This window comes from Indicator indicator, chromosome 10 (genome assembly GCF_027791375.1).
Source record: "Indicator indicator isolate 239-I01 chromosome 10, UM_Iind_1.1, whole genome shotgun sequence".
NCBI classification, from domain to species: domain Eukaryota; kingdom Metazoa; phylum Chordata; class Aves; order Piciformes; family Indicatoridae; genus Indicator; species Indicator indicator.
In genome coordinates this window covers 30558505-30584226 of record NC_072019.1, presented here as the reverse complement: position 1 = coordinate 30584226, position 25722 = coordinate 30558505, and the positions used below count along the sequence as shown (strand labels likewise).

At 48.3% G+C, this 25722-nt stretch overlaps 1 protein-coding gene across 1 annotated transcript in view; it reads right to left on the bottom strand.

Annotated features, from left to right (window-relative positions):
* PLPP3 (phospholipid phosphatase 3) overlaps positions 1-25522 on the bottom strand; it is a 64294-nt gene extending 38772 nt beyond the window's left edge. Inside the window, exon 1 of the mRNA XM_054384253.1 lies at positions 25384-25522. Within this exon, the coding sequence (XP_054240228.1) occupies positions 25384-25522 (139 nt within the window). The remainder of the gene's footprint in view (positions 1-25383) is intronic.
* Between the last annotated feature and the right edge of the window lie 200 nt (positions 25523-25722).

Sequence of the window (25722 nt, the reverse complement as noted above, 5' to 3'; positions counted from 1 at the left end):
TGAATTTCTCTGATTTGACCTACTTGAATTAAGTCCTAGGGCACAATGGGTTGATTTCCACAAAAACAAGACAGGAATTCATCTATCTACTTGCTGTAGTTTCTCCCATGTAACTCACATTAACCTTTTTCTCCTCCCTACGCCAATCTGTCTGATGCCCTTCCTCTCAAGAGGGTGACATTCCAGTCCACATTATTATTAGGAGTTATATTCCAGCCAAACCATAGGAATTTCAATATAAACCTCTCCCAGTTTTAGGTTCACCAGATGCAATAGAACCCTGGGGTGCATCAAGAGAAGTGTGGCCAGCAGGACTAGGGAGGTTCTCCTCCCCCTCTACTCTGCCCTGGTGAGACCACACCTGCAATGCTGTGTCCAGTTTTGGGCTCCCCAACTCAAGACAGGGATCTGCTGGAGAGAGTCCAGTGGAGAGCTAGGAGGATGACTGCAGGATGTAAACATCTCTCCTATGAAGAAAGGTTGAGAGCCCTGGGGCTGTTTAATCTGAAGAAGAGAAGGCTGAGAGGGGATATGATCAATGTCTATAAATATCTGAGGGGTGAGTGTCAAGATGAAGGTGCCAGGCTCCTTTTGGTGGTACCCAATGACAGGAGGAGAAAGTCTCCTTCTCTGGAGACATTCCAAACCCACCTGGATGCATTCCTGTGTGACCTGCCCTGGGTTATCCTGCTTTGGCAGGGGGTTTGGACTCAATCAGTGGAGGTCCCTTCCAACCTTTAACATTCAATGATGCTGTGACTTGCTAGGGGGCAGAGACAGGTTCATTTTGACCTTGAAGATGCTATTTTCTGGGTTCTTACATTCTGGGTTTTCCTTTTGTTTGTTTATTTTGACATAAGAAGTGGTCATTCAGGAAAGCTGAGCAAAACATGTTCTCCTGTCTGCAACAGCAGAGAAGAAGAAAGCCAAGGCTATTCATTTTCTAGATGGAGAACTCTTTTAACATTGACAGCCCCAAAGCTGCAAAAGATTCTGAGGAGTGCCTCTAAAAGGAATCAACGGTGGTGGCAGGAATGAGAGGTCTCTGCCTGCCACCCAAACTCATCATCCAGAGACAAACCTATACTTCACAGTAAATTCAACCCTTCTGCAAACTGGAGCATACTTATTGACCTCCAAATCCTGGAAGAATATTATTAAAAAAGGCTCTTCTTGGTCCCAGATACTTCAAACAAAATGTCAAATTATTCTCACGGTCTACAAATTCCTCTGGATTTGAAATCTTGGTAGAAATGTTTCCTCATGTGGCTGGAGCACAACCCTGTGCCAACCCCATGCTCCAAGAGCTCCAGAGGAACAGGAGTGCTGCCACTGTTTTTTTTCTGAGAAGAAATACTGCTTTTAGAGAGTACCTGTTACCTATTTCCAGAGGTAAACACCACACACAAAGGAAGAAAGAGGAGAAGGGAATTCTGAGAAGTGTGTTAAGTTGTTCCTCCTGGGAGTTTGGCACGAACTGCTATATTAAAACAGCTTTATATTGAAGTGCACTTCTATTTTTCAATACTTAAAAAAATGCATTAATAAGAACAAAACTTCTTGTCCAAGCCACAAAATTCTGCATTTGTGGGGTAGAACAGATTTCAGACAGACTAGGAAAGGTGGAGAGGGGGAATATAAAAGACATGAGCAATGGGAAAGGCTGAGGGAGCTGGGGCTCTTTAGCCTGGAGGGGTGACCTCACCTGTGTTTATAAAGATGTGAAGGGCAGTGTGGGGAGGACAGAGCCAGGCTCTGCTCAGGGATGTCCAATGATAGGACAAGGGGCAGTGGGTGCAAGCTGGAGCAGAGGAGGTGCCACAAGAACAGAAGGGAAAACTTTCATTCTAAGGGTGCCAAAGCCCTGGAGCAGGCTGCCCAGAGAGGCTGTGGAGCCTCCTTCTCTGGAGACAGTCAAAACCCTCCTGGATGTGTTCCTGTGTGACCTGCTCTAGGTGACCCTGCTTTGGCAGGAGGGTTGAACTGAATCTTTCCAGGTCCCTTCCAACCCCTAACATTCTGTGATTCTGTGAATCCAGACTCAGCTCCAGTCAAACCTGATGGCAAGAGAGCCATGACTTCAGTGTACAGCAAGGAACAAAACGTGTAACACCACAAAATCCCCAACACATCTTCATCTTCTGGGGCACCTCTGAAGGTCTCACAGATACGGCAAGACTAACCTCAGATGATCCAGAAGAAAACAGAAAGCTTAAAAATGTGCCTGTATTAAACTTTGCTGTTCTGAGGGCAAACAGATGGTGCGAAAACAAGACTGTGGTGACTGTGATGTTTTTCCATTCCAAACGAAGCACACAGGGTTTACCCTGCTGGTCAGCAGGCTTTGGAACAAGCCCGCCTCACCACCACTCCTCCAGCCTCTGCCTTCGAGGAAGGGCTCAGACCACTGCCCAGCCCCAGAAACACTCACGCTGCAGGGAAGGAGCACAGGGCCCTGGTTCTTTGGCGGAATCACAGAATCAATGTTAAGGTTTGGAAGGGACCCCCAGAGATCATCCAGTCCAACCTCCCTGCCTGATCAGCATCACCTAGGGCAGGTTGCACAGGAATGCATCCAGGTGGGTTTGGAAGTTCTCCAGAGAAGGAGACTCCACAACCTCTCTGGGCAGCCTGCTCCAGTGCTCTGTGACCCTCACAGTAAAGAAGTTTTTTCTCACGTTGAGGTGGAACCTCCTGTGTGCCAGCTTGTACCTGTTGTTCCTTGTCCTATCACTGGGCACCACCAAAGAGCCTGGCACCTTCATCTTGACACCCACCCCTCAGACATTTACAGACATTGATCAGATCCCCTCTCAGCATTCTCCTCTCCAGACTAAACAGCCCCAGGTCTCTCAGCCTCTCTTCATGGGACAGATGTTCAAGTCCCCCAGTCATCCTCATAGCTCTTTGTTGGACTCTCTCTAGAAGATCACTGCCTGTCTTGAGCTGGGGAGCCCCAAACTGGACACAATATTCCAGGTGTGGTCTCACCAGTGTAGAGTAGAGGGGAAGGAAGTTTCTTCCAACCTGAAGTAAAGGTGAGCCAAGCTGCTGCTCCCCTTCATTCACACCATCCCCCTGCTGCATGTTGGCTGTGTGAACACTGACATTTCCCCATGTAATACCAAATCTGCTTTGCTCCATCAACCTCTATTCAAGAGGAAAGTTTTGTGGGCTGTAGGCATTGTTTTCATAGAATCACCTGGTTGGAAAAGACCTTAAAGATCATTGAACCCAAACAAGAATGAGTGGAAATATGAAACTGCAGCCAACGTGATGCAGTCAGCTAAAATCATCTCAGTTATTTTAAGATTGATAAAGGTCCAAAGCTTTTGAAACAAAAATAAAATCACTTCACCTGATCAGCATCAGGTGCCTTAAAAAAAAAAAAGAAAAAGAGCATCTGTTGAGCTTCCCAAGTTTCCTCTACCCGTTCCTAGAGCATCCCAGCAGCTGTAATTAAGCACATTTCAGGAAGCAACTGCCCCTGTCCAGGAGGTGGTAGAAGCTGTATCCAGAAGCCTGTTGTTTAATAGCTTTCTGACCCATTTTGGTCAATGCACCCTATTGTAAAGGCAAAATCCTTCTTCAGATGTGAAGCAGCAGCCACCTGCACAAATATGGCCAGGCTGTAACTCTGAAACCAAATACAAGCACTGAAAGCTCAAAAAGTTTGTAGTCCAAAAGGCACTACTGACCTCTTCCTTAAAAGTTCACTAATCACTTTTAATTCATAATTTATTTCCTCTTAATATACTTGCTTTATATAATAGCCCCCCCCTCTTCATGCCCCCCACATGACCACCATCCCCCCCTTCCTTTCTTTTTTTCTGGAAGTTCCCCAGGAGAAAATGGTATTACACAACTCCCTTGATTAACTGGAAATGAAACTTTTCCCCCTCAGCAGTCAGGATTTGGTGGAGTTTCCAGGCTATAACGCACCCTGCATGGTGCTGAAAGGCGAACAAAACCCCATGAGCATAGGTGGAAATGATTCAGAGGACCTTCAAGCAACAGGGGTTTGATCTCACTGGTCCTTAGAGCAGAGCTTTAGGGATTTTGTCTATGCACCAGGGGGTTAAAAAGGTGTAAGATCCTCCTCCTCCCAGAATTTAACTGTAGTTAAGTGGCACCTTAATGCATAACAGTACGTGATACACAGAATGGTAGGGGTTGGAAGGCACCCCTGAAGATCAAGCCCAGCCTCCCTGTCAGAGCAGGAACTCCCTGGTAACATTTAAAACAAATAAATAAATCAATCATGCTCCTAATTAAAACACCTTTGTATTACAGGGAAAGAAGAATTTGCTGGGGAAGGCAGAGCTGCTGCCTCAGCCATGCTGCCACCTCGCTGCCTACAGAGGTTTGAGTTACTTCAGTGGCAAGCATCTTCAGTGGCGAGCCATCACCCCACAGTGACAGGGCTGCCCACCTCATGCTTCTCACAAAGACTTTACTTACCCTGACTCATCTACCTCCTTAAACAAGACCCTGTCAACGATTTGGGTCCTTGAAAGCCAAAGAGAGGGAGGACAGCATGGTTCCCCTCTGCACACCATCTCACACTGCTGGGTGGTTTTTATCCCCCCTAAGAAACTGCATATTCTGCAAGTCCAGCTGATGCAGCAGTGTTCCAGCAACACCACCAGATTCTAGCCACTGTGGGCACAGCCTCCTTGTCACACCCTGTGTCACAACAGCCTTTCCCATGCATAGCCCAGACTTGCCCACAGTGGCTGCAGTGGGCAGCCAGGTGACATTTCCCAGCCCACTTTCCTTAAGGGATGGTGTAAAGCAGGCAGACACCCAAATGGCACAGGCAATGGCCAAGTCTCTATTCACACTGACTTAAGGGACACAGCAAGTACCATGCTTCTTAGAATCAAAACTTGATAACTCCCAGTTTCCCTCTCCAGCCTCCCTGCTGTCAAGGAACGTGTGAATAAATTGGGGTAAAAAAAAAAAAAAAAAGGAGGTTAAAGAAACCCAAGGGAATAGCAGTCCCTTTTTCCTTTATTGTTCGTAACTTGGACAAAGGCTCCTCTGTTTCCCCCTTTTTCTGGGTTTGGGTTTTGTTTTGGTTTGTTGGGAGGTTTTTTTTGTTTGTTTCAGGGCTTCATGCCAAGTTGCATTATTCCTCTTCACCATGGCACTGTCATGAAACCCACCCGGTATGTTTGCCTGGCAAAAAAAAACAAAAAATCACAGGTTTTGATGGGAATTGGTTTGATCTCAAACCACAACTCCCTTTGTCACCTTGGATGTGAAAAGAAGAGGAGAATGGCTTGGGCTAGATCCCAGCAACAAAGCATCCACCAAAAAAAAAAAACAAAACAACCCACTAAATAAATAAATAACAGAAAATACCAAAGCAAACAAACAACAACAAAAAAAACAACCCAAAAAACCCCAAGCAACAAACACACAAAAAACATAAATAAAAACCAAACACCAAACAAAAAAAAAATCAACAACAAAAAGCCTTAAACAACAAACAAAAAACCACACAGAAAACCCTAAATAAATAAAAGCCAGGCAACACCAAAAAAAAAAAATAAAAATCAACAACAAAAAACCTCAAACAAACAAAAAACACACAAAAAACGCTAAATAAATAAAATCCAGGCAACACCAAACAAAAAAAAAAAATCAACAAAAAACTGAAACAAAAAAACCACAAAAAACCCTAAATAAATAAAAACCAGGTAACACCAAACCAAAACAAAAAAAAAAAAAAAATCAAACAAAAAACCATACAAACCCCCCCCCAAAAAAACCAACCAACCAAACCAACCCAACAAAAAACCCACCACAACTTTCCAAATCCACCACCATCAAAACCTCCTTCCCCACAGGGGCAGCAACCCTCCAAAACCCTCTTTTGCTCCCTCCCCTCACGACACAGTCCCACGCAACTTGCTGCAACCCTCTCTGCACAACCTCCCTTCTAAACACTTTGAGGCTTGGGAAAAAGCCTGTAGGATTGTTTTGAAGGCCTTCTACTTTTTTTTTTTTTTTTTTTTTTTTCAAATGGAAATAGTTTCTTTTCTTGCAGCCCATCGTGGCAACTGGAACCCACCGGCTCCAGCCAGCGAGGCAGGAGCTCAGCAGCTCGTAGGGGGCTGCCCTCTGTTTTCCAGCCCTATTTCACTGCTCTGTTGAGAAAGGCGCCTATAGACGCTCTAGTTCTCAGCTGGGACTTTGGAGGGACTCAAGTCATTCATTCAACAAACCAACCTCTTTTTCTGCAGCCTGTCAAAGGAGTGCTTGGATGCCTTTCACGGCGCTCCCCTATACAAAACGCTGAAAGCCCAGCGAGCTTCAAAAAGCCGCAGAAGCGGAGCCCGAGTTTGGCAGGAGTTCCATGAGCTGCCTGTGTCCTCCTTCTGTGTGTGGCTTGTAATGACATGCAGTCCTGCTGCCAAATCCTCAGCTACCAAGGGACACCAATTAACGTGCTGCTGGAGGACTCGCAGGTAGCCAGCATGGAGATGCAGACAACGACCCTGCCAAATAGGCCATGCTGTAAGATTTCTTATTTTGAAAGCTGTCTCCCTTTTTTTTTCCCCTCCTCCCCCCTCTCTCTCCCTTTTCAAGTGAGGTTTTGGCAGAAAAGCTGGGATTGTCCAGCCTGTTCCCAGGCCCACACACTGCTGGGGTCGGATCACAGAAGAGACCTCCAAGATCATCAAGTTCAACTGATCACCCAATTCTATCTAATCAACTAGACCATGGCACTGAGTGCCTCATCCAGGCTTTTCTTAAACACCTCCAGGGACATCAACCCCACCACCTCCCTGGGCAGCCCATTCCAATGGCCAATCTCTCTTTCTGGGAAGAACTTCTTTCTAAGATCAAGCCTAAACCTCCCCCCCCTGCACAGCTTGAGACTGTGTCCTCTCATTCTGTTGCTGTTTGCCTCGGAAAAGAGACCAACCCCCACCAGGCTGAAACCTCCCTTCAGGCAGCCGTAGACAGCAACACGGTCTCCCCTGAGCCTCCTCTTCTCCAGGCTAAACACCCCTGGCCACTCCTCACAAGGTTTGTGCTCCAGACCCCTCCCCAGCTTTGTTACCCTTCCCTGGGCACGTTGGAGCATCTCAACATCTTTCTTGAACTGAGGGGTCCAGAACTGGACACAGTTCTCAAGGTGTGGTCTAACTAGTGCCATCCCTGTGTGCATTAGCATCTGCAGGGACAGGTAAATCTTCTGGTGCAGTTGGGTTTACAAGTTGAAGCACCTACTGTATTTCTCCTTCTTACAAAGCACTACATTTCTGCTCCAAGCAGAAAAATTCTAAAATTGAGGCACAATTTGGGCTCCATACCTGCCGGTCCTGCTGTAGGTTAAATCCTGTAGGCAGTAAAAAGAATCACAGCAGGAGCTTTAACAGCAGGCAGAGAAGCTGAGGAAGCAAGCACCTAAATATGATAATTCACCTTTAGAGGGGAAAAAGTATTACAAAGCTGCATCTCCTGAAGGAAAATACCAAGAAAGGAAAAAAAAAAAAAAAAAAAAAAGGCAGCCCTTCTTCTTGTCCTTGAGATCTGCATCCCTTTCGCAGCCAGCTGGCTCCCAGTGCAGCCCTTGGCAATTAAAACCCTGGGAAGTCAAACACAACAGCACGGAAGTGAGCTTTTTGTTTCCCTGCTTTTTGTCATTCCTGTCTTGTATTTGATCCCCAAACAGATTTCTCAAGCTATGAAGAAACCATGGGCCTAGTGGAGCATCTTGGCACTGACTTGGACACTGGTTCACCATCTCTGTTGGCCAGCAGGAGATTTAGCCCTCATTTCCTTCTCCTGGGGGTGTTTAGCCTGGAGAAGAGGAGGCTCAGGGAAGACCTCATTGCTGTCTACAACTACCTGAAAGGAGGTTGTAGCCAGGTGGGGGTTGGTCTCTTTGCCCAGGCAGCCAGTGAGAGGACAAGTTTCAAGCTGTGTCAGGGGAGGTGTAGGCTGGATGTGAGGAAGAAATTCTTCCAAGAAAGAGAGATTGGCCATTGGAATATGCTGCCCAGGGAGGTGGTAGAGTCACTATCCCTTGAAGTGCTTAAAAAAGCCTGGATGAGGCACTCAGTGCCATGGTTTAGTTGATTAGATGGTGTTGGGTGATAGGTTGGACTTGATGATCTTCTCCAACCTGGTTATTTCTGCAATTCTGCTTGATTTTATTCATTCCAAAAGACAAGGTGAGTCCACTGAACTTCTCCTCCCCTCAGCCTGCAGCAACTCAGTGGTCTCCTGTCCACAAAACCACCACAAAAGAAGCAGCACGAGATGGGCAGGAGTCCAGATGTGCTGGAGGCCTGATGTTCCTGGGCAGCAAAGAGACTGGACACAGAAGCCAGAAGAGGGAACTTGCAAAAATGGTCACGTTTGATGTGAGGCATCAGCCACAGGACAACCATGCACTCACATTACCCCAGGTTTGGATGGGGTAGGGATACTCCTCCAACACCCAGAGACCCTCATTAGCAGTAGGTTGATAGCTTTCACTCTTCTCCCTTTACCTTTGTCACACAGTTTTCCTCAAACAGCCAGTTTCTGTGTTACTTTTTCAGACACCAATGTCTCTCACTCTCCCCTCCAGAGACCTCCATTTCCATACCTTTGCCTCCCTCCAGAAGAGAAGCACTGTTGTTTCTTTTTTTTTTTTTTTCCCCTGTCCCATTTCTTACTTCCATACCATTGCAAAACACCTTCAGCCCTGGGAGATAACTTGGCTGCAGGAGGGCTGTGAGCACAACCCCAATGCTCACACACCACTTTATCCTTCTAATAAACCCTTCACTGCATTTGACACGATACAGGTCTTGTCCAGCCATGAAAGCTTGCTTGCTTATCAGGAGAATTTTTAATCAACTAGAAGAGAAAACAGGGCCTGACATTTTATTGCTTCCTCGAGCTTTGCCTTCAGATGTTTCAGTTTTCTCCGTTTTGTCCTCTTGCTAATCTCCTTAACCAGGGATGGGTGGAAAGCCTCAAGTCTTTCATGCCCAGCAGCTTCCCCCAGATAATTTGGAGGCACAGCAGGCAGAGGAGCGTGGGGGTAGTCACAGGGAGGGACTCATGGTGGGGTGGGAGAAGGACCAGGCAAAAAGCTCTCATACTCACTGCAGGTTCTGGGACACGGCTGTGTCCTGGCCACAATTACAAAACAACAAACAGCGTCTGTGGGGAAGGGTCATAAAAAGTTCAGCTTTCCTCTATTAAAACCATCTGGTGCCTATCAAAAAAAAAGAAAAAAAGCCCAACTGGGTGGTTGGGATGGTTGGTAGCACCTCCTCTTCTCAAGAGCATGGTGGCACTTAAGAGATGTCACCGTGAGGGACAGGGATGATGTGGGAACCAGCAGCCCTCTCAGCACACCTCATTTTGCATCCCCTCCTGCTGTGAAAAAGGTGCCCCTAGCATCCATCTCTTTTCACTTCTCCTTACTGAGCCAGCCTCTTCTTGATGAGATGCCTGTTCCCCCCTGCAACACAGGCTCCTGCCAGGGTGTCTGCAGTGAGCCTGTCAGAGGGCTCTGCTTTCTGAACACACCAAAATGTCCCTAGGAGGCTGGTGTGGGACCCAGCAAAGAGTTTCTCCAGGTTGCAGACACCACTGGGTCCCACATCCAGTACCAACAGCAAGAGGCATCACCAAATCTGCAGGAGATGGGAACCTTGATTTTTCCTAAGCTTAGGGCTGTGCTTTTTGAACACACCAAAATGTCCCTCGGAGGCTGGTGTGAGACCCAGCAAAGAGCTTCTCCAAGTCACAGACACCAGCATCAAGAGCAAGAGGCATCGCCAAACCTGCAGGAACCTTGATTTTTCCTAAGCCTAAACTTCTTCTTTGTTTCCAACAGAAATAAAAGGTGGGGGGGAGAGAGGGGGGCAAGGAGAAAAAAAAATAAAAGGAGAAAAAGAAAAAAAGAGAAGAGCTTAGAGCCAGCTCCCCAGCCTGTAACACAAAACCAGGCTGTGCTGGGAAACCTTACACCGCGCAGCATCCAGCTCATGGACTCCTGCTCCACTCCTCCCGGATGCTTCCCCAAGCCCAAACTGCCCTTGAGAGAAGCCAAGCCTCAGCCTGTGCTGAAAAGCCTCTTTGTTTGGATTCCCTTTCCAAATCAGCGTATCCTGAGATTGAACTCCCTCCCACCCCTCTGCAAGGCTGTTTCATGTTGGGATGCCTTTGGTAGCAGCCAGATTTGCCAGCAGGTTTGTGGTCCTGTAATAGCAATTCAAAACCCCAGTGCTGGGGCACACAGGGTGCTAGGAGCTTGTTGAAGAAGGAAGGGGAGGGAGGAAACCAGAAAATATCACAGAAATACTTCAAACGATCCTTTCATCAGGAATTTTGAACGGAGGAGCGAAGTTGCCCTTAATTAAACAATGGCTTTAATCAGCCTCTAACAGCCTACATAAAGGTACAGCAGTGAGCTGGTGAGGCACCACTTTTCCCTCTTAAATTGGAATGACTAAAGACAAGGCATGGTGGAACTCAGGCCTGGTGTCTATTCCATACAGGCATCACCAAGAGGGTTTGACTCCCAACTGCTGCCATGAGCTTTCCAGGCAACCTCAAGTCCATCACTCACTGAACTCAGAAATCAAAGCATTTTTCTTCACTGCCCACTGCGTGCCACATCCATACCGCCCTGGTATGCAACAGGGCCCCACATCTGCCAGGGGGTTTGCAAGCACCCCAGAATCCCATAGTTCCACAAAGGGCAGGAGATACTCCCACCACCTGGAAGAGAGCTTATTGAAGCCTTCAGGTAGTTAAAGGAGGCCTAGAAGAAAGCTGGGGATGAACTTTTCATCAGGACCTGCTGTGACAGGACAAGGGGTGATGGTTTGAAACTAAATGTGGGGAGATTCAGACTAGATCTAAGGAAGCCTTATATTTACATTGAGTGTGATGAAACACTGGCATGGGTTGTCCAGAGAGGTGGTAGATGCCCCATTTCCGGTCAGATCAGGCAGGGCTCTGAGCAACCTGATCTAGCAGAAAAAGTCCCTGCTCACTGCCAGAGGTTTGGACTAGATGACCTTCAAAGGTCCCTTCCAACCCAAACCATTCTGTGATTCTATGACCTGTGATCTAGGAGAGATCCACCCCAAGACCCACAAGTAGTACCCAAGCAATGAACTCAGTTACCACTCAAGGAGAAAAACAATGGACTGTAATGAGAACATCAGCCCTGCACCAAAGGGAAGAAAAACATCAATATGAGGCAAAAATTCTTTACAGTGAGAGTGACAGAGCACTGGAACAGGCTGCCCAGAGAGATTGTGGCTCCTCCTCTGGAGACTTTCAAAACCCACCTGGATGCATTCCTGTGCAAGAATAACCTAAGTGATCCTGCTCTGGCAGGGGATGTGGACTCCAGTGATCTCTGGAGGTCCCTTCCAACCTGTAATGTACTGTGACTTGAAGCAATGTCCCTGGGGAAAAGCAGTTTCCCCCTTGCAGTTAGCTTTTCCATCAAGCTCAGGGGTTGTATCTTTGCTTGAGCATTTATTTAACCAGGTGGATTTTTCAGACTGTGGGCCCAATCCTGCATTCAGAAAGCAACGTCCACTTTTGCAGACAACTCCTGTGACAGCAAAAGTGATGTCCCTCTTGTTATATCCACAGCCCAGCCTGTTCTTATAGCCACAATGCAGCCTCTTGTTATAGCCTCACTATCAAATACAGACTGGGGGATGAGGTGTTAGAAAGCAGCCCTGGAGAAAAGGACTTGGGGGTGCTGATGGATGAGAAGCTGGACATGAGCAGGCAGTGTGAGCTTGCAGCACAGAAGGCAAATCACAGCCTGGGCTGCATCCAAAGATGAGTTGCCAGCAGATCCAGAGAGGGGATTCTGACACTTTGCTCTGCTCTGCTAAGACCTCACCTGGACTACTGTGTGCAGGTCTGGAGCCCTCAATATAGGAAGGACATGGACCTGATGGAGAGGGTCCAGAGGAGGGCCATGGAAATGATCAGGGGGTTGGAGCAGCTCTGTTACAAGGACAGGCTGAGGGAGCTGGGGTGTTCAGCCTGGAGAAGAGGAGGCTCTGGGGAGACCTAATAGCAGCCTGCCAGTATCTGAAGGGGGCTACAAGAAGGATGGAGAGAGACTGTTTGCAGAGGGCTGCAGTGACAGGACAAGGGGCAATGGCTTCAAACTAGAGAAGGGCAGATTTAGACTGGATGTTAGGAACGAGTACTTTACGATGAGGGTGGTGGAACACTGGAACAGGTTGCCCAGGGAGGTGGTTGAGGTCTCTCTTCCCTGGAGATATTCAAGGTGAGGCTCAATGAGGCCCTGGGCAGCCTGACCTAGTTGGAGATGTCCCTGCTGACTGCAGGGAGGTCAGACTGGATGACCTTTGGAGGTCCCTTCCAGCCTGGACCATTCTATGATGCGTCCCTAACTCTGTCCCCACTTCTCCAGGCTGTTTAAAAGATGCGGCATCCATACACTCTGCAGCAGCCCATAGAGCTTTAGGCACTGGAACACTTCCCTGTGCCAACACACAGAGAGATTTATCAAAACAGAGTTTCTCCAAAATGCTGCTTGATTTTTTTTTTCTCCACAGGCTTTTGCTTTTGACAAAGATTCATACCAGCACAGGCAGGAAAAATGCATGCCACAAAAATTCTCCTTTAAGGAAAAAAAAAAAAACAAACCCAAAAAACAACACAAAAAAAAAACAAACTCACACATGAAAAAAAAAAAGAAAATAAATAAATAAATCCAACAAAAAACGACCCAACCCTCCCAGCTCAATGCTTTAGAAATGCTTCCACATGCTAATCAGCCTCCTATTCAGCTCCAGACTGAATAGGACTCCAACAATGACAAAGAAATACGCTGAACCTATTCCACATTTCATCCCCTTCACTCAAAATGTTGCTGTTACCTTGGTTTTTCTACCCGCTTTTGTGGGAGCTGCAGGCAGAACGACAGCTGCATGCTAAAGCTGCAGGGATGGTCAAGAAATGAGGAGGGCTAGATTTTTTTTAAAAAAAAAAAAAAAAGTATCCCAGGTTATGGGGGAAGGAGAAAAAAAAAAAAAAGGAATTATTTGATGAGATAGTCACTAATGCTGCAAACTTCGATAAGAGTAAATAAGCAAAATAAATAAATACATGAAGCAAACAGCTCTACTGAATCACAGAATCAATAAGGTTGGAAAAGACATCAAGGATCATCAAAGTCCAACCTGTCACCCAATACCTCATGACTACTAAACCATGGCACCAAGTGCTATGTCCCATCCCCTCTTGAACACCTCCAAGGATGGTGACTCCACCACCTCCCTGGGCAGCACATTCCAATGTCTAACAACTCTCTCCCTGAAGAACTTTCTCCTCACCTCCAGCCTAAACTTCCCCCTGCACAGCTTGAGACTGTGTCCTCTTGTTCTGGTGCTGGTTGCCTGGGAGAAGAGACCAACCCCCACCTGGCTACAACCTCCCTTCAGGGAGTTGTAGACAGCAATGAGGTCTCCCCTGAGCCTCCTCTTCTCCAGGCTAAACACCCCCAGCTCCCTCAGCCTCTCCTCACAGGGTTTGTCCTCCAGACCCCTCCCCAGCCTCTGGACACATTCAAGCATCAAAATGTCCTTCTCAAACTGAAGAGCCCAGAACTGGACACAGTACTCAAGGTGTGCCCTAACCAGTGCTGAGCACAGGGCAGAATGACTTCCCTGCTCCTGCTGGCCACACTATTCCTGATGCAGGCCAGGATGCCATTGGCTCTCTTGGCCACCTGGGCACACTGCTGGCTCATGTTCAGCTGCTGTCAACCAGTACCCCCAGGTCCCTCTCTGCCTGGCTGCTCTCCAGCCACTGTGTCCCCAGCCTGTAGCACTGCATGGGGTTGTTGTGGCCAAAGTGCAGCACCTGGCACTTGGACTTGTTGAATGCCATCCTGTTGGACTCTGCCCATCTGTCCAGCCTGTCAAGGTCCCTCTGCAGAGCCCTTCTACCCTCTAACCAATCAACACCTGCTCCCAACTTGGTGCCATCTGCAAATTTACTGATGACTGACTCAATCCCCTTATCCAGACCATCAATAAAGATATGGAACAGGATGGGGCCCAGAACTGATCCCTGGGGGACACTTCTAGTGACTGGCCTCCAGCTGGATGTGGCACCATTCACCACCACTCTCTGGGCTCAGCCCTCCAGCCAGTTCCTAACCCAGCATAGAGTGCTCCTGTCCAAGCCATGGATAATGGCTTCTAACTAGAGAAGAGCAGATTTGGATTGGATGTTAGGAACAAGTTCTTTACGATGAGGATGGTGGAACACTGGAACAGCTTGCCCAGGGAGGTGGTTGACGTCCCTTCCCTGGAGATATTCAAGGTGAGGCTTGACAAGGCCCTGGGCAGCCTGATCCAGTTGGAGATGTCCCTGCTGAGGGGAGGTCAGACTGGATGACCTTTGGAGGTCCCTTCCAGCCCAGCCCATTCTATGATTCTATGTCTCCCCATACCCCTTACCAGAACAACTTCAGCCCCAACTCTGGGTACAGACAAGCCAGCTTCCCCCGCAGAGGGTATTGCGACGTGGGTTTGCTTTTCTGCACAACACAGAAGCATGGAAACACAGCCACCTTGGGAAGCTTTTCCAGGAATCCATTTGGGAAGCTCTAGGACAGGTGTACACTCATCCTAGGGACACACTTTGGCGTGAGCCCTGGGAGACGCAGACTTCCTCCGTGGTTGCACAGCACTGAGGATCTGATTTCAAAAGGTATCTCTGGAGGCTGGTGATGGCCTGGCAGGACTGGCAAAAGCATCGAAGTTTGCAGCTTCACTGAAGTTCCTAGGAATTATGAGGTATGGTGCTTCCATACTGCTTCAAATGCTGCCTTCAAAGCATGCCCTCACCCTCACCAGGCTCCAGCTCCCTGCCCACACATGAAGGTGATGCTCTTGCACACTCCCTGTCTCCTCAGATTAGAAATTCCCAGAGGCACAAACCTCCTGTGTGATATGCCTGAGCAGGAGCAAGGGCAAAAGGGCTCAAACCCTGGCACAAGATTTTGCTGGGGCTTCAGCCAGGGTGCAACCCAGGAACTGGAGGGAGAAGAGGCTCCCCCAAAAGTGTCATCTGATGAGTGATCAAAGAGCAGCTTCAGAAGCCTGCTAACACCAAACTGATTCACAGCTATCAACTTCAAAGGAGTTTTGTTGCCTGCCATCAGCTCACCATCCATCCAAAATTACCCCCTGAACATCACTCAGAGCATGAATGCATCCCAGCATACAATGCCCAGACCTGCTTCCCAGCATTTTGCCATGCTATTTGCAACTCTCCCTTTGGAAACTAACTCTTTTAAAGAGTAGTGGGCTTTGCAGAAAAGCCTTGGAAGCCCTCAGGATGCTTTGGTGAGCAAGCCTGGTTGCCATGGCCGCTGCACTGCTACGAAGACCCAAGCAAAGACTTTGCTGTCAGCACTGGTGGGAATGATAACTAGGGCTGGGCTGGCTGCTCTCTCCAGCCAGCCTCAAAGAGAAGCCCATCACACCACTCCAAAAAACAGAATCACAGAATCAACCAGGCTGGAAAAGACCTCAGAGATCATCAACTCCAAACTATTACCTAATACCTAACACCTCCTGACAACTAAACCATGGCACCAAGTGCCACATCCAAGCTTTTTTTCAACACCTCCAGGGATGGCGACTCCACCACCTCCCTGGGCAGCACATTCCAATGGCCAATTACTCTGGGAAGAACTTTCTCCTCACCTCCAGCCTAAACTTCCCCTGGCACAGCTTGAGACTGTGTCCTCTTGTTCTGGTGCTGGTTGCCTGGGAGAAGAGACCAACCCCCACCTGGCTACAACCTCCTTTCAGGTGTTTGTAGACAGCAAGAAGGTCTGCCCTGAACCTCCTCTTCTGCAGGCTAAACACTCCCAGCTACCTCAGCCTCTCCTCAGGGCTTGTGCTCCAGACCCCTCCCCAGCCTTGCTGCCCTTCTCTGGACAACCCCCACCTGCCTATAACCTCCTTGCAGGTAGTTGTAGAGGGAACAGAGGTCACAACTAACTTGCTGAGCATCAAGGAGACAGGAAGGCCAGACCATTTCTGGCACACTGGCTTTCAAATTCAGTAGCTGAGCATTTTGAGGCACACAATGATGTCTCAGCCTTAATTGAGTACCTGCTGACTTAACAGCCATGCTGACGACTTCTGCGTGCAGCCTCCAACCCATGCACGATCAGACACGAGGGCACTGCTGTGAAAACGTTCAAAAAAGGTCCACAGATCTCCTGACTGGCAGCAAAGCCAAGTGAGATGCTATGCAGCTCGTGGCTCTCTTTGCGCAACACCAGGCTCCAACCCTGACCCTGCTGGCAGGAGAGAGCTCTCCGAGGGAGCATCATTCGGTTCGAGAGGGATGGCTGCCCAAAACCACTAACCAGTAACTTTCACTTCTCCTGGTTAAACCCAGGCAGGAAGAATCACACTCTTTCTCAGCTCTCCTCCAGCCAGCAAAGGTGAAGTGGCTCCAAGGAGTATAACCTGCCAGCTCTGAACTCCCAAAGCAGTGAGGGAAACCCCTGTGCCACAGCTACCTTCAGTGTTCAGGGCAAGGTCTGGGTCAGCCCAGCAATGCCAATCTAGCCTCAGTCTGCTCTGTCTCTCAGGCACTGTAGGCTATATCCAGTGGTATGTTTTATCAGTTGCCCAGGGAGGTCATGGATGCCCCCTCCCAGGAGGTGTTCAAGGCCAGGCTGGATGAGGCCTTGAGCAACCTGTGCTAGTGGAAGATGTCCCTGCCCATGGCAGGGGAGCGGGACCTAGATCTTTAAGGTCTCTTCCAGTCTAAACCATTCTATGAATCAGAAAGGCTGGAGGCATCTCCCAAGCTTTTCTATGCTGTGGTCAACACATCTTTCACACCATTGGGGGCAACAGGCAAAAAACTCATGGGAAAGGACTAAAAGGTTATGAAAGCTCTCCACTGAGTGTCAGTTATGAAAGCTCTCCACTGAGTGTCACCAGCACTGTCAGACCAACTGCAGCTTCATCTGAACTTTGGCTGGCAGCCCCAGCCTAGCCCTGTAGCTCCTGACTGAGGGCACCATGTGCTGAGATAAGACAAGCTCATCTGAGGGTGTGAGCTACAGGCAACACTGGAACCAGAACACAAGGGCACAAAGAGTGCAGGCATTTCCAGAGCATCAGCAGCTCTGGAGTTAAATTACATGTTCTCCTTATAACATTTACTTGCTGCAGAGAGTCAGTTTTCAACCCTCTTGTCTTCAAAACATCCAGCCCATGTGAAAAACAAGCCCACTGACATGACCAGTTTGAAAAGGATGGAGCTTACAGGAATTTCTGATACTCAGAAAGCCACCAGGACAAACCTCATTTTCCACCTTGTTAATACATTGCCTTGGTCATGAACTTTATGCTTCAAGGCAAGTTTTCCAGTGGCTTCTGTCAAAAGCTGTAGGAAGGCTCCTCAAATTCAAATTGGTGACATTCTGCCTCCTCAGACCTAACTTGAGGAGCAGCTTCTGCTGCTGGTGATCCCACCGTGACAGCTAAGCCATCGCGTGCAGCTGAAAGGCAAGAAGGGATTCTTGAGCCTAAGTTCCCAACAGCTGCTCCAACACAACCCTCTGCACAGACACCTGATCTGGCCTGAGGGACTTTCTACCTCCTAAAATTGTGGAGCAGGTAGTGCTTTGGGAACAGGCTGCCCAGGGGGTGTTGTGGAGTCTCCCTCTCTGGGGATATTCAAGACCTGTCTGGATGAGTTGCTGCGTGATCTGCTCTAGGTGATCCTGCTCTGGCAGGGGGGTTGGACTGGGTGACCTCTCAAGGTCACTTCCAGCCCCTTACATTCTGTGATTCTTCAAGGCAGACGTCATAGGAGAAAGCAAATTGGGGACAGATGGGGTGGTGTTGAAAGGGATACGAACACCCTTCTGAGAACAGGGCCACGCTGATCCAACAAGGAGAGAGACAGACAGGGCAGCCTCTTCCCAACTTTTGGTGAGAACTCCACCAGCCAAGGTATCTGCAAAACCAGACCACAGGCTGGGTGCAGGCAGGACCCCTTCACATGTAGTGGTTCAGCCTGAAGCATCACCTTAGCACAGGGGGAAGCCATGAGGCTGCTTTAGCTTCTGCTGTACCAGAGGTCCCACAGCTCTGCCACACCAGGCAGTGAAAAACAATAATAATAAAGCATAGTCAGAAAATGGACTTCGGATTTTATAATTGCAGAATAAATGCTAAATTGCTTTATTTTACCTCTTTTTTGAGGTTTTACCATTCACTTGACTCTCATTTTCAAGCCTCATTTTTTTTTTTTTTAAAGTATGGAGCCAGACCATTCTCAGTGGTGTCCAGTGACAGGACAAGAGGCAATAACTGTAACACAGGAGGTTCTACATAAACATAAGCAAAAAAAAAGTCTTTACTTTGACGGTAGCAGAGCCCTGGAACAGGCTACCCAGAGAGGTTGTGGAGTCCCCTTCTCTGGAGACAGTCAAAACTCACCTGGACACCATCCTGTATGACCTACTCTAGGTGATACTGCTCTGGCAGAGGGCTTGGACTGGATGATCTGCAGAGGTCCCTTCTATTCTGTGAAACCTGACTTACCAAAAAGAAAAAAACCAAACCCAAATCCACAACACAACTGCAGAAGCCAGAACAAAAATAAAGATCAAAAAAATAATCAGTAATATGACAGCACTTAAACCAACCCCCCCAAAACTGGCATCCAGCTGAGCAGGAGGGAATGCTGCATCTGGGGAGGGGGCTCTTCCTTGCTGGCCCCCACCCCAGGACACAGCCTCCCAGGGATGCACAGGGCTGAGGGAAGCTGGGAGAGGGAGGTTTGAAGGCTGCTGCCTTTCCCCCATGCTGCCTACAACAGGCATGCCCTTGTTCGAGGCACAGGCAGACCGGGCGACCACAAGGGTCCCTTCTGGATTACCATGGATGAAGCAGGAGTATTGTATGAATGAAACACAGAGGATGGAGTCTGCTCCACCAGAACAAGTTATGCAGCAGAGCTGAGGCTTTCCCCTCTCCTTTTTAAGCCGTTGCAGGCAGAGATGGAGGCATGCAAACACCCTTCCCACCTCCAAAGCAGGTCCTAAAGGGCATGCTGGGTTTGCAAGGCAGTGCCGGTGCAGCGCGGGTTCCCCCAGCTGTGGTATGCAAACCATCTCCAGGCAGTACACAGGAGGCACATGCATCTGGAGGATGTACCAGCAGCCTGTACCTAGACAAACAAAGACAGACCAAAGCAGCCTAAGAAAGGCATGCATATTAAATCCCAGATTTAAAAGGGTATAAAAATAAGCTGTTTGATCTGGCAGCGATGTTTATGTTCTTTTCTGTGCTCACTACAAACACATAATTAAAAAAAAAAAGAAAAGAAAGAAAGTGTCATCTACTGTAATTGTGATCCCATCTCCTGCCTGTCTCAGCAGCCAGGTACACAGGATTCAAAGCACTTCTGGCCATGGAACAGTTCATGTAATTCTGCTTTCCTGAAGACACATCTTCAGGCTGGCCAAATTCCACCGACTGGTGGATTTATACCCCTGAGGACTCGGTCTGCCATAGGTACAGCATTTCCTTGTTCTGCAATTAACACCTCCAGTCTAATTGTCACTAATGACCTGCTCTTGATAGTTTTTGTTTTGGCTTTTTTTTTTTTCCTAGTTTTCATAAAGCCAGCAAAAAGAAAAATTGTATTTTTAACACCTCCAAAATTATTTCTCTCTCATGGCTTTTCTTCCAGTCATTTTCAGCTCCTTTGGCCTCTCAAGAGAAGAGTGAAACTGCAGATGGGTATCATGCTCAGAGAGTGTTTGTTTAATAAGAAGCTTATCAAGGCTCTAAAAAGCTCCTTTACTCCCAGATTATGCTGGAGTACAACCACCCAACCCCATGCCAAGATGCCACCACCTCTGCAAACCTGCCTTTGCTAAACTACTTCCAGTCCAGCCATCCTCAAGACAGACCCTGCTGCCTCACAGGCAGCTGGCTGCTGCCAAGAGATCCTACAGGTATTAAAATAAGTGATACATAAACATTAACAACCAAACCCCATCTAGGGATGCTCAAAACATGATGACAGCTCTCCACCCACACAGCTTCTCGCCTGTGGTATGGGCTCAGTCCTTCTCCCCAACACGAAGACGACGCAGCACAGAGAAGAGAACAGCAAGGTGCTGGGACTGCCTGGTTGCTTTAGTACAGTCAGATCTTGTTGTCCTTTGCTGAAAAATAAACAGTTGGCTCAGCAGCTTCCTCAGGAGCACACAGCAAGATGTTACCTACATGACAAGTGAGCTTTGCATGGCAGGGTAGTCTTAAAAACGAAAAAAAAAAAAATAAAAACCAAACAACTCCAAACCAAACAAAGCCAAGTTGCTTAGCTCATCAAATTCAACTTTATGGCATCCAAATGACTCTAACCTCATCCCTCATCTTTAATTCCTCCCACTCCTTGCACTTAAATGACAATCCCAGCCCTGTTTGGGCCGATTTTCATGACAGAGAGCCCAGACCCCAGCAGAGCTCAAATCCTTTTTTTTTTTTTTTTTTGTTTCTGAAAGCTGGATGATGATGCAATTTGCTACCCAGAAGAGGAAAGTTAAGAGTAATCTAAACTGTTAGCCCAAATTACAAGATTTTGTCCCCGCTTACATAAACATGTCAAGGTCCTGCTAGTGTAAATATTTACTTTCAAAGTTCATTTCAGCATCCAGCTCCCTACAGAAGAGGAGATGTCAAATTGCTAAGCAGGCTGAAGAGATAGCAAGGTTGTAAGAGGCCCATCCATCTGTTGCTTCCAAACCTTCCAAGGGCAGTAAAACTTGTGTCATGCAGACTCGTCGGGATTGACAGAAGAGGGAAAATTAAATCAGAGACAGAAAAGAAGAAGGGCAGCAAATTAGGTGCAGTTCACATCTCACCAGCCTGAAACACATGCTCCCATACACCAAATTTCCACCAGCCTAGGAAGCAGGTCTGCCAGATGAAACCCCTCTATTTTATAGCACAAGCAGGACTCTCTGGAAGCTGTTCTACCTGCACAAACACAAGCTACTGAAGACCCTCATCTGCCCTATCACCCTTGCTGACACAGCCTTCCCCTCTTTTCAGAGCAGGTGGCCACTCAGGGCTTGCTGAACACAAGGAGTCCCTGCCAAGGGAAGAAAAAGCAGGTCTGAGAGGACTGTGCTTAACCCTAGGTGCTACATCTAGGCACAAAACATCATCCCACTTTTCCCACCTGGCCCACGTCTCCTGCAGAAAGGTGGTGGCTGGTTGCAGCAGCTCCATGCAGAGGTGTATCTGGGGAAAACAGGGAACAGAAAACCCTGCAGCAACAGGGAAAGCTGCCCCATGGGACCTGCCCCAGCCCGTGACACCAGATCACACCACCCCCCACCAGTAAACAACTCTATGCTCCAGACAGCAGGTACAAGGCACTCCTGGAATAAGAATGGAGCTGCGACTGGGCTGAGGACGAGTAGATGAAGGTGGAGTGAGGTCCTCCCATCACACCTCTTATTTTGGTGCTTGTAGAGGTTCCACACAGCTCCACAATGCAAAGACACTACGAAGCCAATTTCACCTCCCCCAGCTCAGCTCCTCAATCACATTTTCAGATGTGTTGCCACCAGCTAGACAGAGATGGGGCAGCAGGGACCCTTCCACCCTACCAATCAAGCTTGTGACCCTAACAATTTCAGGAAGCATCTCCTAATTCTCTAAACAGAGCTCTCCCGAGAGGAGGAAGCAGATGGAGAAAGTTATTTTCCACCCCCCAGATGACCTGCTTTAAATAAATGCACACTCAGTTCTTTTCTGCCTCTTTCACAGAGTTAAGCACTGACATAAAATTTTCTGGGGAGTTCACAGTGTCGGCAATGAAACCTTTTGTTCATGCAAGAAACCAGGGATTCGTCAGTGCCAAGTGCACTCATTAGAGGAGTGGGACATTCCAAAATATTCATCTCTCTGCCAGCCCCAACACAAGTTGGAAATGCAGGAGAAATGAGGGGTCTGGGTTCAGCAGGGGATATCCATCCGACCTACTCCACCAGCAAGGCATTTCTGCAAATGGCTTGAAGATCCTCAAGGAGCAAAGATACAAATCTCTCCCTTGTGCATTTACTACCAAGGTAATCCGTTGTACTTAAGGATGAAAGACAGAAGTGGGTCTTTCCAAGGACTCACACCAAATTAAAGCTCAAGGAAGCTCCTGATAGCTCTGCTTTCCTCATTCTGCCTTTCTTAGATGTTTAGGATAACTGTCTTCTGAGCAATTTGTTTAAATTTGCATGCAAACAAAGAAGAAGGGTTTGTACACATCTACCACCTCACACAGCTGAGGCTGTGTCATTTCTGAGAGCCGTTCAATCCATAGTTTATTCTTTTCATTTTCCTCCCCTAAAAAACCCTAATCCGACTCAGAATTATGGCAGTATCTGCAGCAGAGGCCAAAGCAGCATCACAGACTTCTGCAAATCAAAGGACTGGTTTTAATACTTCCCAAAAGTGACCCTTGAATGCGAAAAAGCCTTCTGCTGCTCTGGATGTCTTTGGGCTGCCACTCCAGAGGTGTAACTCAGTTTAACTGTACTGGAAGCCGTTGGCTATATGCCTCCATGCACCAGCAGAAGACCTCTACCTGAGTACTTCCACCTGAAAACAATCATGTCACCCCATTCTGCTTCTAGTTGTCTTGCATAGGACTCAGGACTTTTTTTTTTTTACTGAATATGTCAACAGCCATCAAGTTGTATCTGCCCAACTTTCTCTTACAGGCTTCAGCTACAGCCCCTCTTTTTCTCCCCCACCTTCAAAGTGTTGGGAGTTTTTTGACAAGCTCAGGAAGGACGAAAATAGGGATCAAGTGCTTGAAAACAATAAGCACATAGTCCTCGCTAGCAAAAGGCAGCAAGAGCAAGCCAAGCCTTCTGTGAGCAGGGCAGCTGGCTATCACAGCACCTCCTGCCTAGTCATCCACCAGCAGGTCTGGGTGTATTTGAAAAAAAAAAACATTGAAAAAAAGCCTATCCCCGAACACACATCATGGGGAATCCATCCTATCACAGAAACATTCAGGTTGGAAGAGACCCTCAGGATCACCAACTCCAACCCAGAACCCTACTCTGCAAGGATCACCCCTAAAACAGATCCCCAAGCACCACATCCAAACCACCTTGAAACACATCCAGGCTTGGGGACTCCACCACCTCCCTGGGCAGCACATTCCAATCCCTGACCACTCTTGCTGGGAAAAATGTTTCCTAATGTCCAGTCTAAACCTACCCAGTGGCAGCTTGAGGCCATTCCCTCTTGTTCTATCACTAATTACCTGTGAGAAGAGACTAGCACCAGCCTCTCCACGATATCCTTCCAGACAGCAATGAGGTCTCCCCTCAGTCTCCTCTTTTTCAAACTAAGCAGCTTCCTTCAGTTGCTCTTAAGATTTATTCTCCAGACCCTCATCACCTTCTTCACCATGTCCCACCCATGCTCTTCACCTGCTGGGGATGAGCTAGATCTAAACTGTCCTTCAGCTGTTGAATTCAAGATCTTGTTTTTAAACGATCCTCATAGTTAAAAAACAACCAAACAACAATAACAACACAAAAAAATCCAAACAAATAAAAAACAACAACAACTCCAAAGCAACAAAAAAAAAGATGAGCAAAACCTCCACAACTCTGGTGTTTACTTTCTGATTTCCACCTGTAGTAACATGGAACAAAGCAACAATCACAGCTCTCGGTGGATCATGTTACTCCCCGCTAACAGTACCTTCTAGTGATGCTTGCTAAGTTCTGTTTACCCAAACTATCACAAGTAGAACACCACATGTCACCTAACTGCCTTTCCCCTTAGCCTAGAGAAGGGGAAGAAAACCTCTTTACCCATTCAAAGAGAAAAGAAAAAAAACAACAAAAAACAGGCACTTACTGATGGCCAGGGAACACCTGAAGTTAAGCAAACTTGTGTAAATAAATAAAGTTTACAAGTTGTGCCTCCTAGGAGTTGTTTTACTAGGAATCCAACTTTCTGTTTTTAAATAAGTGAGGTAAGCCAAGCAGGTCATGTTTCTCCTTTTACTAGTTTCATACACGGGATATCAAGCTTTTTTTTTTCCCAGATACCAGAAGATGAAGTTTTCTGTACTGGCCTCAATTCTTGTGGGAATATCAAGCAAAAACCATGCCTCTCCTTCTTAACGTATTAGTGCCTCATAATAGACACCAGATGATCAATAAACTACATTAAAAAATAAAAACAAAAAAATAAAATCAAACTGCCAGTCCTTAAAAAAAAAAAAAAAAAAAAAAAAAAAAAAGCCCTAAGCAGAAACAATTGTTTTAAAGGCTGTGGTGTCTGGAATATTAAATTGCAGACGTGCTGTTGTTATTAATCTCTTTGTTGGAAGTCAGTTGATTTCCCCTGTCCGTGTGTCTGTCAATTAAAATATTCAGCATCGCAGCCACAACGGAACGGTTGATGTTTTGGCATGCGAAAAAGCTTTCGGAGACAGACTGTTGACAAGTTTCTTTACATGCCGTAATACCATTTCCAACAGCCCCAACAGGCCAGCAAACTAAGACTTCTGCCAGTGACTAGGAGATGCCTATGGAGCACTTCAAAGCGAGCTTTGAACGGCGTGAGCCGAAGCGAGATGCCTGCGCTGGGTGCAAGAAGCGGAGAAGGGCAGACGGGCAGACAGACAGACAGATAAAGGCGACCTCCGAGCAGCGCAAAGTTAAGCGGGGTGGCTGTTTTATCACTTTTCCCCGAGGAGCAGACATCTCAGGGCGCCCAGCTGGCTGCAGCCGTAGAGCACTACCTCCACCTGGAGCTAGCTCTGGCTGGCTGGCTGGCCGACCGGCGGGCTGCGGGGCCCGGCCCGGGGAAGGGGGCACCTCCGGGGGCGCATCCCCGAGCCCACAGTGCCCCCTGCGTCCCGACGGCGGACGGGTTCCGTGTGTGTGTGCCCCCAGCCACACCACCACCGCCGGGTCAGGCCGTGGCAATGCCGGAAAACGATCAACACGTAAAATAAAACTACTCCTAATCGGTGAATCCAGGGGAGAGGGGGTGCTGTGCCCAACTCTCCTTGCGGGCAGCCGCCCCCTGCTCCCTCCCCAAAAGGGCTGTGTGAGCCCGGCGGGACTCGCTCCCTACTCCCCGGCTCATCTCGGCCGCCGGCCCCGCTCCGCGCCCCGCTTTTGTTTGGGGAAACGGCGCGGCCGGGACACGGCCGAGTTCCAGCCGCTCGCCCTCCCTGCCTCCACCAAACTTTCCCAAAGTGGGAGTGCGGGGACCGGGGACGCCGGGAGGATGCGCGGAGGGTCGCGGAGCTCACCCATGACGAGGCAGAGGAAGTCGAGGCAGATGAGCAGGGCTTTCTTGCTGCTGCTCTTGGCCGGGTTGTTGTTCAGCGCCGGGCTGCCCCCATTCTTGCTCTCCGGCGGGATCGCCTTATCGTACTTGTAGCTCTGCATTATTGGGGGCGAGCGCCCAAGCCGTGCCGTGCCGAGCCGGGCCGCGTTGAACCGAGCCGAGCCGAGCCGAGCCGGGCCGGGCCGAGCCGCCGGGCTCACACACGCGGTGCGCCGGGGAGGTGCTGCCGGAGCCGCTCCCGGCCTCTCCGGTGGGGCACGGGAGGCGAAAAAACAGGCGGGTTTTCCAGAGGAGGGGAAAG